The sequence below is a fragment of the Pongo pygmaeus genome, chromosome 13 (genome assembly GCF_028885625.2).
Source record: "Pongo pygmaeus isolate AG05252 chromosome 13, NHGRI_mPonPyg2-v2.0_pri, whole genome shotgun sequence".
In the NCBI taxonomy this organism is placed as follows: Eukaryota; Metazoa; Chordata; class Mammalia; order Primates; family Hominidae; genus Pongo; species Pongo pygmaeus.
Window position 1 is genome coordinate 90,904,783 of NC_072386.2, and position 15,028 is coordinate 90,919,810.

Sequence of the window (15,028 nt, forward strand, 5' to 3'; positions counted from 1 at the left end):
TCATCGCAACCTCCACCTCCCAGGTTTAGGTGATTTTCATGCCTCACAGCCTCCTGAGTAACTGGGATTACAGGCGCCTACCACCATGCCCGGCTAATTTTTGTATTTTAGTAGAGACAGGGTTTCGCCATGTTGGCCAGGCTGGTCTTGAACTTCTGATTTCAAGTGATCCTCCTGCCTCATCCTCCCAAAGTGCTGGGATTACAGGCATGAACCTTTGAGCCTGGCCTGTGTGTAGGAGATTTTCAAGGGCCTTGCCTTGTTGTGAAGTTGTTGGGCATGTGCAAGTCTAGTTTTTCGTCAGAATGCCTGTTTTCCAAAGTTGCTGTCCCAGTAAGCTTTCCTACTGTGTCCAGAATTGGTGGGTTCTTGGTCTCGCCAACTTCAAGAATGAAGCCGCGGACCCTCGTGATGAGTGTTACAGTTCTTAAAGATGGTGTGTCTGGAGTTTGTTCCTTCAGATGTTCAGCTGTGTCTGGAGTTTCTTCCTTCTGGTGGGTTCGTAGTCTTGCTGACTTCAGGAGTGAAGCTGCAGACCTTCGCGGTGAGTGTTACAGCTCATAAAGGTGGCGCGGACCCAAAGAGTGAGCAGCAGCAAAATTTATTGCGAAGAGCAAAAGAACAAAGCTTCCACAGCGTGGAAGGGTACCCGAGCAGGTTGCCGCTGCTGGCTTGGGCAGCCTGCTTTTATTCCCTTATCTGACCCCACCCACATCCTGCTGATTGGTCCATTTTACAGGGGGCTGATTGGTCCATTTTACATAGCACTGATTGGTCCGTTTTGACAGAGCGCTGATGGGTGCATTTACAAACCTTTAGCTAGACACAGAGTGCTGATTGGTGCATTTACAATCCTTTAGCTAGACACAAAAGCTCTCCAAGTCCTCTACCCAATTAGCTACACACAGAGCGCTGATGGGTGCATTTACAAACCTTTAGCTAGACACAGAGTGCTGATTGGTGCGTTTACGATCCTTTAGCTAGACAGAAAAGTTCTCCAAGTCCCCGCTAGATTAGCTAGACACAGAGCGCTGATTGGTGTGTTTACAAAACTTTAGCTAGACATAGAGTGCTGATTGGTGCATTTACAAACCTCTAGCTAGACACAGAGTGCTGATTGGTGCGTTTACAAACCTTTAGCTAGACAGAAAAGTTCTCCAAGTCCCCTACCCGATTAGCTAGACACAGAGTGCTGATTGGCACATTTACAATCCTTTAGCTGGACACAAAAGTTCTCCAAGTCCCCACCCGACCTTTAGCTAGACACAAAAGTTCTCCAAGTCCCCACCAGATTAGCTAGACACAGAGCACTGATTAGTGCATTTACAAACCTCTAGCTAGACACAGAGTGCTGATTGGTGTGTTTACAATCCTTTAGCTAGACAGAAAAGTTCTCCAGGTCCCCACCTGTCCCAGAAGCCCAGCTGGCTTCACCTCTCAATGGCACTTGCCGCGGGACCTTGCGGCACTTAGCCTGGGCACTCCGGCAGCCCAGAGGGAGCTTGTCCCCGATCAAGCCCAGCAGGCACCAGCCGGCCTTGCTGAGTGCCCACCCGTGCCTCCCCTCCACACCTCCCCGCTAGCAGAGGGAGCCGGCTCTGGCCTTGGCCAGCTCCAGAGAGGGGCCCCCACAGTGCAGTGGCAGGCTGAAGGGCTCCTCAAGCATGGCCAGAGCAGAAGCCGAGGCCGAGGAGGTGCTGAGAGCGAGCGAGGGCTGCTAGCACGTTGTCACCTCTCACTACCAGCAGAGGATGAGAATTCCCTTAGCTCCTCATCCTTGCCAGTAGTTGGGTTTTGTCCTTGTTTTAGACTTTTGCCAATTTCATGAGTGTGGATGGTATCTCATTGTGATTTTAATTTTAATTTTTCTGATTCGTAATGAGGTTGAATATCTTTTCACATATGTTGTTCTTATATGTTTCCTCTTTTATTTCTATTTATTTCTTTGCTCCCCTTTCCCATTGATCACATATATTATTTAAAAAATTGATTTGTATTTATGTATTCTGGATACTACTTATTTGTTGATTATGTGGGCTATGTTTATCTTTTTGTTTGTAACTTGTCTTCTTATTCTCTTTATGGGGCATTGTTTATTTCAAATTCCTCAGTCTCATGTTTGATCTCCTAAATCTTTATAGTTTTTGACTTTCACATTTAGGTCTTCAATTCATTATGAATTAAGGAAATCATCAGACAGAAAAGGAGAAAAATGACGGACCCCTCCCCATTTATTCATCTTCAAAAGTCTAATTCTGTCACATCTTTTCTTCCATCCTTACCTTTTTTTGGGAAGTATTTAAAGCAAATCCCAGCATCAAGTCACCTTACCTGTTAAGATTTCAGTTTTGCTGATATTTTTTCTGCTTGGTATATGAGTTGCTGAGAGAAGTGTGTTAAAACCTATCATGGTGGATTTGGCAATTTCGTATTTTTTTTTCTTTCTTTCTTTTTTTTTTTTGAGATGGAGTCTTGCACTGTTGCCCAGGCTGGAGTGCAGTGGCGCTATTTTGGCTCACTGCAACCTCCACCTCCCAAGTTCAAGTGATTCTCCTGCCTCAGCCTCCCAAGTAGCTGGGATTACAGGTGCCTGCCACTACACCCAACTAATTTTTTGTATTTTTAGTAGAGATGGGGTTTCACTATGTTGGCCAGGCGGGTCTCAAACTCCTCACCTCATGATCTGCCCGCCTCAGCCTCCCAGAGTGCTGGGATTGATTACAGGTGTGAGCCACCACGGCTGGCTGGATTTGGCAATTTCTTATTGTGGTTATATCAGTTTTCACTTTATAGATTTTGAGACTATCTTAAAATATTTAGAATTATATTATCCTGCTGAATAAAATATTTTTATTATTATGAAGGAATTTTCTTTAATTCCTATAATCCTTTTTGACCTAATATCTTTTATATCTGATATTAAATATAACCATATAAGGTTTCTTCTATACCCAGGGTGATGTATCTCTTTCACTCTCCTATTATTTTGAACTTTTGGTATCATCATTTTAACATGTATCTTACAAGCAACATACAGCTGGCTTTTGTATTTTTATCCAGCCAACTACCTTTGTTATTTAATTGGAAAATGTGGTCAACTTAAATATATTGTGAATACTGATATTTTTTTCTTTTTTTAATTTTTTATTAAGTATTTATTGATCATTCTTGGGTGTTCCTCGGAGAGGGGGATATGGCAGGGTCATAGGATAATAGTGGAGAGAAGGTCAGCAGATAAACACATGAACAAAGGTCTCTGGTTTTCCTAGGCAGAGGTCCCTGCAGCCTTCTGCAGTGTTTGTGTCCCTGGGTACTTGAGATTAGGGAGTGGTGATGACTTAAAGAGCATGCTGCCTTCAAGCATCTGTTTAACAAAGCACATCTTGCACCGCCCTTAATCCATTTAACCCTGAGTTGACACAGCACATGTTTCAGAGAGCACGGGGCTGGGGGAGAGGCCATAGATCAACAGCATCCCAAGGCAGAAGAATTTCTCCTAGGACAGAACAAAACGGAGTCTCCTATGCCTACTTCTTTCTACACAGACACAGTAATAATCTAATCTCTCTTTCTTTTCCCCACATTTCCCCCTTTTCTTTTCAACAAAACCACCATCGTCCTCATGGCCCGTTCTAGATGGTCGCTGTCTCTTCAGAGCTGTTGGGTACACCTCCCAGACAGGGCGGCCGGGCAGAGGCGCTCCTCACCTCCCAGACAGGGTGGCCGGGCAGAGGCGCTCCTCATTTCCCAGACGGGGCGGCCGGACAGAGGTGCTCCTCACCTCCCAGACGGGGTGGCCGGACAGAGGCGCTCCTCACTTCCTCCCAGATGGGGTGGCGGCCACGCAGAGGCGCTCCTCACCTCCCAGACGGGGCGGCCGGGCAGAGACGCTCCTCACTTCCTCCCAGATGGGGTGGCGGCCAGGCAGAGGCGCTCCTCACCTCCCAGACGGGGCGGCTGGGCAGAGGCACTCCTCACTTCCTCCCAGACGGGGTGGCGGCCAGGCAGAGGCGCTCCTCACCTCCCAGACAGGGCGGCTGGGCAGAGGCGCTCCTCACTCCCCAGAAGGGGCGCCGGGCAGAGGCACTCCTCACTCCCCAGAAGGGGCAGCCGGGCAGAGGCGCTCCTCACTTCCCAGACAGGGCACTGGGCAGAGGCGCTCCTCGCTTCCTCCCAGACGGGGTGGCGGCCGGGCAGAGGCGCTCCTCACCTCCCAGATGGGGCGGTCAGGCAGAGGTGCTCCTCATCTCCCAGACGGGGTGGCCGAGCAGAGGCGCTCCTCACTTCCTCCCAGATGGGGTGGCGGCCGGGCAGAGGCGCTCCTCACCTCCCAGACGGGGCAGCTGGGCAGAGGCGCTCCTCACTTCCCAGACGTTGGGCGGCCAGGCAGAGGCGCTCCTCACCTCCCAGATGGGGCGGCTGGGCAGAGGCGCTCCTCTCTTCCCAGACGGGGCGGCCAGGTAGAGGTGCTCCTCACTTCCCAGACGGGGCAGCCGGGCAGAGGCGCTCCTCACTTCCTCCCAGACGGGGTGGCAGCCGGGCAGAGGGGCTCCTCACCTCCCAGATGGGGCGACCGGGCAGAGGCGCTCCTCACTTCCCAGACGGGGCGGCCGGACAGAGGTGCTCCTCACATCCCAGACGATGGGCGGCCGGGAAGAGACGCTCCTCACTTCCTATAGGGGATGGCGGCCGGGCAGAGGCGCTCCTCACTTCCCAGATGGGGCGGTCGGGCAGAAGGGCTCCTCACATCCCAGACGACGGGCGGCCAGGCAGAGACGCTCCTCACTTCCTAGACAGGGTGGCGGCAGGACAGAGGCTGTAATCTTAGCACTTTGGGAGGCCAAGGCAGGCGGCTGGGAGGTGGAGGTTGTAGCCAGCCGAGATCACCCCACTGCACTCCAGCATGAGCAACATTGAGCATTGAGTGAGCGAGACTCCGTCTACAATCCCAGCACCTCCGGAGGCCGAGGCGGGCAGATCACTTGGGGCCAGGAGCTGGAGACCAGCCCGGTCAACATGGCGAAACCCCGTCTCCACCAAAAATACCAAAACCAGTCAGGCGTGGCGGCTCGCGCCTGCAATCCCAGGCACTTGGCAGGCGGAGGCAGGAGAATCACAGGAGCCCGAGGCAGGGAGGTTGCAGCGAGCTGAGATCACGGCAGTACAGTCCAGCTTCGGCAACAGAGGGAGACCGAAGAAAGAGGGGAGAGGGAGAAAGAGGGGGAGAGGGAGAGGAAGAGGGAGAGGGAGAGGATTTTTTTCTTATTTTATACTTTTGTCTTGCTTTTCCTTTTTCTTTTTCCTTTCTTGCCTTTTTTGGATTTTTTTTTCTCTAGTAGTTTTGAAGTTATGGATTTTCCTTCTTGTAATGGTAACCTCAGCAATTTTAACGTGCATATTCAGCTTATCACAATCTAAATTTCCTTAATGTCACTGTTCTTCTTAAACACTTGAATTTCAATTCCTCCAAACTTGTGTGCTATTGTTATCATCATGTATTTTAATTTCCAGCTTAAAAAAATTTAACCACACAGAGCACTGTTGTTCTTACGTTACCCATGTATTTAGACCTTTGTTCTTCATTCGTATTTGCATCTCAGACTTTCCTTAAAGGATCGTTTTTCTATTGCCTTTAGAATTTCCTTTACTGACAGTCAGCAGGTGACAAATTTTGTAAGTTTTTACTCCTTCCAAGTTACTTTTATTTTACCCTTATTCTCAAAAGATTTGTCTTAAATAGAATTCTATTCTACCTTAGCACATAGCAGTTACTATTTCACTTTTAGCTATAAACAATTTGGCTTCAGTATTGCTTTTGAAAAGTCAGTTTTCCCTCTTATTCTTACTTCGCTGAAGGTAATCTTTCTCTTCTTTCTGGCTGCTTTTAAAATATTCTTTTTCTCGTTATAAAATTCCACTATGATATTTCAGTATGTGGATCCATTTTTAGTAATCCTGTTTGGGATTCATTGGGCTTCTTGGATATTTAGATGAGTATCTTTTTTAGTTTTAGAAAGTTTGAAGAGAAGTTGCTGAGAATATTTTCCTGCCTCATTTTCTTAACTCCTGGAATGCTAATGAAATTTTTGTTAGATCTTCTGACTCTTCCATCTCTCTCTCTCTCTTTTTTTTTTGAGACGGCATTTCACTCTTGTTGCCGAGGCTGGAGTGCAGTGGCGTGATCTTGTCTCAGCGCAACCTCCGCCTCCTGGCTTCAAGCGATTCTCCTGCCTCAGCCTCCCGAGTAGCTGGGATTACAGGCATGTGCCACCATGCCTGGCTAATTTTGTATTTTTAGTAGAGACAGGGTGTCTCCATGTTGGTCAGGCTGGTCACGAACTCCAGACCTCAGGTGATTCACCCACCTTGGCATCCCAAAGTGCTGGGATTATAAGGGTGAGGCACCGCGCCCAGCCCATGTCTCTTTTTTAAATATGCACCATGTCTTTGACTCTCTGCTGTGGTCTGGTTAATTTCCTCTGACCTGTCTTCTAATTCACTAATTCGCCTTTAGCTTCTCTAATCTGCTGTTAAATCTGCCCATTGCATTTCTTATATCTAGTAATACATTGTTTATTTCTGGAAGTTCTGTTTGGTTCTTTTAAAAATCGATTTGTTCTCTTGGTGTTTTATCTCTTTGTTGTGGGTATATGACTGAATGTGTCTCTGTGGGCTGAGCTGCATATTTTTCTCAGAATTGTATCTGTGGAAAATCATTTAGGTCTAGGATGAAATTGAATTTCTCCAGAGAAGATTGCATCTGCTTCTGTCATTTGCCTACAGCAGGGGTGTCCAATCATTTGACTTCCCTGGGCCACATTGGAAGAAGAATAATTGTCTTGGGCTGCACATAAAATAAACTAACACTAACAGTAGCTGATGAGCTAAACACACACACACACACACACACACACACACACACAAATCTCATAATGTTCTAAGAAAGTTTATTAATTTGTGTTGGGCTGCATTCAAAGCCATCCTGGGCTGTGGGTTGGACAAGCTTGGCCTAGAGCCTCTTCTAGTCCTTGACCCCTTAAAATTAATTCTGGGTTTGAGATTTTTCAAAACAACCAAGTAGTATTTTAAGTTATAATTATCTGTGTGAGGGCTGGCTTGTGGCTTTGAATTCTCAGGGGAGCTGGTTTTCTTTTTGTTTTTCAAAGTTATGGGTCAGTGCAAACTTTTTAATTTTTTAAATAGTCCCTTTGGAATATGACAGTCCCTTTAATTTTTTAAATAGTCCCTTTGGAATATGACAGCTCATTTCCAGTTTACCTTCATGCTGAGAGATATATATATATACACATATACATATATGCATACATATACATATACATATATGTATATATGTATATATAAAGGTATATATAAGTGTATATATATAAAGGTATATATATGTGTATATATATAAAGGTATATGTATGTGTATATATATAAAGGTATATGTATGTGTATATATATATAAAGGTATATATATATAAAGGTATATATGTGTATATATATATAAAGGTTTATATATGTATATATATATATAAAGGTTATATATATATAAAGATCTAACTTTTTTAGGGTCTCCAGACTCCCTACCTTAGGTGGGTCAGTGTTCTTTGTCTCCTGTTCCCAGAGGCCTTGTGTTAGTCTGTTTTCATGGTGCTGATAAAGACATACTAGACACTGGGCAATTTGCAAAAGGAAGGTTTAATTGGATTCACAGTTCCATGTGGCTGGGGAGGCCTCACAATCATGGCAGAAGGCAAAGAGGACCCAGTCACATCTTACATGGATGGCGGCAGGCAAAGAGAGAGCTTTTGCAGAGGAACTCCTATTTTTAAAACCATCAGATCTTGTGAGACTCATTCACTATCATGAGAGTAGCACAGGAAAGACCCACCCCCATAATTCAGTCACTTCCTACTGGGTTCCTCGCATGACGTGGGAATTGTGGGAGTTACAGTTTAAGATGAGATTTGGGTGGGGACACAGCCAACCCATATCATTCCCCTGCTTGCCCCTCCCAAATCTCATGTCCTCACATTTCAAAACCAATCATGCCTTCTCACCAGTCACCCGAAGTCTTAACTCATTTCAGCATTAACTCAAAGTCCACAGTCCAACATCTCATCTGAGACAAGGCAAGTCCTTTCTGCCTGTAAGCCTGTAAAATCAAAAGCAAGTTAGTTACTTCCTAGATACAAAGGGAGTACAGGCATTGGGTAAGTACAGCCATTCCAAATGGCAGAAATTGGCCAAAACAGAGGGGCTATAGGCCCCATGCAGGGCAGTCAAATCTTAAAGCTCTAAAATGATCTCCTTTGACTCCACATCTTGTATCTGGGTCATGCCGATGCAAAAGGTGGATTCCCGTGGTCTTGGGCAGCTCCGCCTTTGTGGCTCTGCAGGGTACAGGTGGCTCTGCAGGGTACAGCCTCTGTCTTGGCTGCTTTCATGGGCTGGCATTGAGGTGTCTGTGGCTTTTCCAGATGCACAGTGCAAGCTGTCAGTAGATCTGTCATTCTGGGGTCTGGATGACGGTGGCCATCTCTTCACAGCTCCACTAGGTGACACCTCAGTAGAGACTCTGTGAGGGGGCTCTGACCCCACATTTCCCTTCCGTGCTGCCCTAGCAGAGGTTTTCCATGAGGGCCCCACCCCTGCAGCAAACTTCTGCCTGGGCATCCAGGCATTTCCATACATCCTCTGAAATCTAGGTGGAGGTTCCCAAACCCCAGTTCTTGACTTCTCTGTACCTGCAGGCTTAACACCATGTGGAAGCTGCCAAGGCTTGGGGCTTGCACCCTCTGAAGCCACAGCCCAAGCTCTACATTGGTCCCTTTCAGCCACGGCTGGAGCAGCTGAGATGCAGGGCACCAAGTCCCTAGGCTGCACAGAGCACGGGGATCCTGGGCCCTACCCAGGAAACCATGTTTTCCTCCTACAATGGGAGGGGCTGCCATGAAGACCTCTGACATGCCCTGGAGACATTTTCCCCATTGTTTTGGGGATTAACATTCGATTGCTTGTAACTTATGCAAATTTCTACAGCTAGCTTGAATTTCTTCTCGAAAAATGGGATTTTCTTTTCTATCACATTGTCAGGCTACAAATTTTCCAAACTTTTGTGCTTTGCTTCCCTTATAAAACTGAATGCCTTTAATAGCACCCAAGTCACCTCTTGAATGCTTTGCTGCTTAGATATTTCTTCCGCTGGATACCCTAAATCATCACTCTCAAGTTCAAAGTTCTACAGATCTCTAGGGCAGGGGCAAAATGCCACCAATCTCTTTGCTAAAACATAACAAGAGTCACTTTGCTCCAGTTCCCAACAGGTTCCTCATTTCCATCTGTGATCACCTCAGCCTGGACTTTATTGTTTGTGCCACTATCAGCGTTTTGGTCAAAGCCATTCAACCAGTCTCTAGGAAGTTCCAGACTTTCCCACATTTTCCTGTCTTCTTCTGAGCCCTCCAAACTGTTCCAACTCCTGCCTGTTACCCAGTTCCAAAGTCACTTCCACATTTTCGGGTATCTTTTCGGCAGCACCCCACTCTACTGGTACCAGTTTATTGTATTAATCTGTTTTCACGCTGCTGATAAAGATATACCCGAGACTGGGCAAAAGAAAGAGGTTTAACTGGACTCACAGTTCCACGTGGCTGGGGAGGCCTCACAATCATGGTGGAAGGCAAGGAGGAGCAAGTCACATCTTACGTGGATGGCAGCAGGCAAAAAGAGTGCTTGTGCAGAGAAACTCCCATTTTAAAAACCATCAGATCTCATGACACTCATTCACTATCACGAGAACAGCACAGGAAAGACCTGCCCCCATAATTCAATCACCCCCCCACCACCAGGTTCCTCCCACGACACACGGGAATTTTGGGAGTTACTATTCAAGATGAAATTTGGGTAAGGACACAGCCAAACCACATCAGGCCTGCAAAGCCGAAAAATTGGTAATTGAATTTACCCAGTTTGGCAAATGCCTTCAAAGTGAAAATCAGCTTTAGAGAGCTCAATTGACCTTTCTCTGTGCCTGTGTACTTATAAGTTCTGTCCTAAGTATTCCTGACTTTCTTATCAACTTGTGAATGTATTTAAGATAATGTTTTAAAATGTTTGTCCAGTATTTTTTGTTGTTTTTATCAGGAAGGTTAGTAAAGGTTCCTAGTCCTCTGTGTTGCTATAAACAGGAGAGTCTCTGTATTTTTATTTTTGTTTCTCTATTCCTAACTAGATTTTACTATTCTTGAGGGGAGTAATCTTGCTTTGGACTTCTTTTGCCTTCTCTGTAGTACAACACTCTGTGTTCAGTGGATATTCAGTTACACAGGTAGACATGTAGCTAGAAAACACTTTTGAGGGTTTCCATTTTACATATTTCATATCTATTATATTTTTTAACCTTCCTAGTTATTTGGCAAGGTAGGTTATTTATTTATTTAAGACAGGGTCTCACTCTGTCCCCCAGGCTGGAGTACAGTGGTGCAATTATGGCTCACTGCGGCCTCAACCTTCTGGGCTTAAGTGATCCTCCTGCCTCAGCCTCCCAAGTAGTGGAGACCACAGGTACACACCACTGTGCCTGGCTAAGTTTTTTGTTTTTTGTAGAGATGGGGTCTTGCTTTGTTTCCTAGGCTGGTCTCAAACTCCTGGGCTCAAGTGATTCTCCTGCCTTGGCCTCCTGAAGTGTTGGGATTACAGTCATGAGCCATCATGCCTGGCCATTATTATTACCTCCATTTTACTGATCAGTAAACTAAGACTTAGAGGAAGAATTTGGACACAAATCTGGTAATAAGTAGGGGTAGAATTTAGATTCGTGACTATTGACTCATAATTCTGTGTCCTTTACACTGTGCCATTTTGCTTTTAAATTAATGTCATTGATATTTGACATCTCCTGATTACTTTATCTATATATGAAAATTCCAGAGAAACCACTGGATTCATAATATCTTGATGAAATTATCTCTAAACCCTCACCTAAAATTTTTTTTAGGTATTTACTTTGCTTAAGCTTTCATCAGTGACTTAAAACAATATATTGACTTCTGTTACAGAAAGCAGAAGAAAGAATTGGTCTTTTTTGCTGTTGCAGCATTGTGAAATATTTTTGTTGTAAAATATAGGTAATTTTTATCTTTTCCAACAGGTGTGTATGTAATATAGATTGCAGTGGATACAGTTTTAATCCTGTGTGTGCTTCTGATGGGAGTTCCTATAACAATCCCTGTTTTGTTAGAGAAGCATCTTGTATAAAGCAAGAACAAATTGATATAAGGCATCTTGGTCATTGCACAGGTAAAATCCATTTTATTTATTCAGAGACCCATCTTTAGTATTGTATAAATGTAATCTTATTTGTACATTTGGTAGTGTTTCAAATTTGTAAAATGAGAAATCCTCGAAGCTTTATTTTATTTTATTACTTTATATTTCAGATTTTTTATTACTAATTTAGTTTTTTTCATTTATTTTATCTTCTCAAGACATAAACCATGCTTCTTGGTTTTTTATTTAGTTAGTTCTTGGTTGCTAGCTGATCCTAACATGGAATTATAATTATTATTTATAGTTCTAATATCATCTCAAATTTGGGATGATTATAGCTATTTAAGAGTTAGATAACTTACTTTAATTTCAGTAAAACTATGTTATTGCCATATATTTGTTAAACCTCTTTTTATAGAGCATAATAGTTTACTTTGTTTTCCCATTATCTGTATCATTTTCCCTGTACATATTATGTATGATACAGATTTTGGTGTGAAGTTAGAGAATGTAAGGAAAAATTATTGCCTTTAGCTTAAAATTCTTTTTGCCCTTCTTGCTTTTTGTTATAGCTTAGAAACCATGATACCTATAAGAAAGAGTTTTTGTTTTCCACCCCTACTAGAAATATTCAGTCTCTAAAGCCAGAGTTCCCAATTTTCTTTCCCCAGTAAAATTCAGATGAGTTGGGAAGATGGATTATTTCCTCAGTCACATATGTGGGCCAGGCACACTCTCATGGACTAGGATTGTACATCTTTCTTGCTTACTGGTTCCCTTCTTCTTCCCTTTTTAGACTTATTAAAGGGATATTATGTTTTTATCTGAGCTAAAGGGAAAAGTTGTAAGCCAAAATTTGGTACATTATATTGGTAACAAATTATTTGTGACACACTACACAATTGATTGTAGTACTTCTGGTCTAAACTACCAAAGAATACCCAGAAAGCTCATCAGACAATTTTTAGGTAGGAGTTGAGTGTGGGCATGATAGAGGACACCATTTACTGACCGGGATCCCTTCTGGGTAGATGTCCCACTTAGCCTTGATCTTGAAGAAGTATGGTCCCCCCACCCCAGTGGGGTGGCATTTAGAGCTTGAGTGGGAAGACTAGCTTAGAGAAGGACTATGTTCTCTGAGGAAAAGATGCATATTTGAGTGATACTCTTCAGAATTTCAAGTTCAGAGCACCTGGTCAATGTATTAGTTCATTCTCATGTTGCTATAAAGAATTACCTGAGACTGAGTAATTTATAAAGAAAAGAGGTATAATTGGCTTACAGTTCCACAGGCTATACAGGAAGCATGGCTGAGGGCCTCAGGAAACACAATCATGGTGGATGGCAAAGAGGAAGTAGGCACATCTTACATGGCCCGAAAAGGAGGAAGAGAGAGCAAAGGGAGGTGCCATGCACTTTTGTAGACCAACTAGATCTTGTGAGAACTCACTCGCTATTATGAGAACAGCGAGGGGGAAATCTGCCCCGCTGATCCAGTCACCTTCCACAAGGCCCCTTTTCCAACGTTGGGGATTGCAATTAGACATGAGATTTGGGCGGGGACACAGAACCAAACCATATCAGTCAAGCTTGAGAGTTTAATTGAAATGCATCCTTTAGAGTGATTGGGCCTTAAGTTTTGTCTTAGTCCCCTCTGTAATTTTTCATTCACAAACCTAACTATGTCTTTCCTTTGCCTCCTCCACTAGTACTGGGAAGCTTGTGCTTCCAAACACGTGGTTATGGCTCATTTATAGTCTTCCCAGTCCAGGTGCAGTTCTCAAATCAGGGGTCATTTTTTATAGTAAGTGTTTCATAACACAGCTGAGATTCCCCTTTTAATCTGATGTTTCCAGGGTAACAGTGGTAGGAGAAGGTAAATCTTGAGGCAGTTGTCTTTTAGAGAAAGAAAGGGTTAACCCTTTCTTCTCAGAGTAGGTGTTGTTTTAGTTTGCATAGGAAAGAGTTTTTAAAGGAGGCGATATTGGAGCTGAAGTATAGATGAAATTGGCTATTCATCATGCAAAGAGCACTTATACCTAGGATGCCTAGAGGCCTAAGACAGAAATGACATAATTCATTTAGAGAATGGTAGACAACATGAGCAGGGTAAGGGGGCAGAGGTTAAGAAGAACTTGGAATAATTTGGAATTATTGGGAGTATCATGATATGACTTAACCATTGTATATATTTTAATTTGAAAACCGTCTTCTCTTACAGATACAGATGACACTAGTTTGTTGGGAAAGAAAGATGATGGACTACAATATCGACCAGATGTGAAAGGTACTGAATCATGCATCTCCAAATTTTGGCCAGCTATGGAAATACAGTCACTAGCTGTCCTTGTTAGTTCTGTTTCCATTATAACAACACCTCTAACTTTGCTCTCTATAGTAATATACATAACACAGTTAATTATTAGTATTAATAGTAACAGAAACAGCCGAAGTTCATCTCATTTTATAAGGTACTCTCATATGTGCTTTCTTTGATTAAAGTCTGTATTGAGATAATTTTAGATATACATGCACTTGTAAGAAGTTATACAGAAAGATCTCTCAATATGTTTTATAAAAATCCTCTTTACTCCTCTAGAATCTCCTGTTAACACTTGCCCGATGCCCAGGTCTTTGAACCTTTGTTCCTTTGCCTGAAACTCTTTATTTCCTTTCTGATTAATTCCTTCTTATCCTTTTAATCTTAGCTTGGAAGTCATTTTATTTTGAGAAATATCCCTTGACTCTTAAGTCTATATTAGATGCCTTTCCTGTGTACTCCCCTCTCTGAACACTTAGCCCACTCTGTTATAACTGCCTTTTTATTCATCTGTAACCTCCTCTAGGCTATGAGTTCTGTGAGGAGAGGAGAACCTGTCTGTCATGTTCACTCTGTATCCCTAACCCTAGCCGAATATCTGGCACATAAGTAGGTACTCTGTGCTTGTCTAAAAAGTGGATGTGGCTCAAAGAAGCAGTAGGTTTTATTTACACAAGGTCTCATGTAGTAAAGGTCAGAGCAGAAGCTGGATTCCAGGTCCCTTGACTTCAAGGCCACTGCTCTTCTTGCTTGTTTTCACATCCATTATTTTGTTTGATTCTTATAACTGCTCTGATAGGTAAGGACCAATGGGAAGATTGAGGATCAATGAGGTTGTATCTGGTTAAGTGAAACAGGTCTATATCTTTGGCCTTCTAGGCCAGGACCTCTATATAATTGCTGAATTACAAGTGCATCATCTATCCATTTGTTTGGTTATACCATTAAAAGATATGTGATCTACCTTTTATACCTAATTTCTAAACAATATGTAAAATGGGAGTGATAATAGTACCTGTTTCATAGAGTTTCATAAAAACTAAATGAGATAATACATGTTAAGTGCTTTGAACAGTGTCGGATATACTTGTAAGTGTTCAGCAAATGGTAGCTGTTATCATTGAGTAATTTGTTACTTCTCTTACTTGAATCGTATCAAACCTGAGTTAGTTATAACCCATGAGCTGCTGAAATATGTCTCCTATGTTGAAACAAAATGCCGTATTTAAAATAGAAAATTTCCTGTCTTCTCGTAGGAGACAAAATAGGTCAGCTTCAGTTTTATTCACTATATTGATAGTACTTGACTAGAATAGGAAGGCCGTTTTTCAGTATTTGGAAGCTTATACTCAGGGCAGTTTGGGGAATTGTGTGTTCCGAAGCACTTGTGTGCCATTGATAATGGATAATTTAGAGCCTAGGCCACTTTTGAGA

At 43.3% G+C, this 15,028-nt stretch overlaps 1 protein-coding gene across 1 annotated transcript in view; it reads left to right on the top strand.

The window, feature by feature from the left end:
• TMEFF1 (transmembrane protein with EGF like and two follistatin like domains 1) overlaps nucleotides 1-15,028 on the top strand; it is a 101,064-nt gene that overhangs the window by 59,867 nt on the left and 26,169 nt on the right. Inside the window, exons 6-7 of the mRNA XM_054502129.2 lie at nucleotides 11,156-11,304; nucleotides 13,496-13,561. Coding sequence (XP_054358104.1) covers nucleotides 11,156-11,304; nucleotides 13,496-13,561 — 215 coding nt within the window. The remainder of the gene's footprint in view (nucleotides 1-11,155; nucleotides 11,305-13,495; nucleotides 13,562-15,028) is intronic.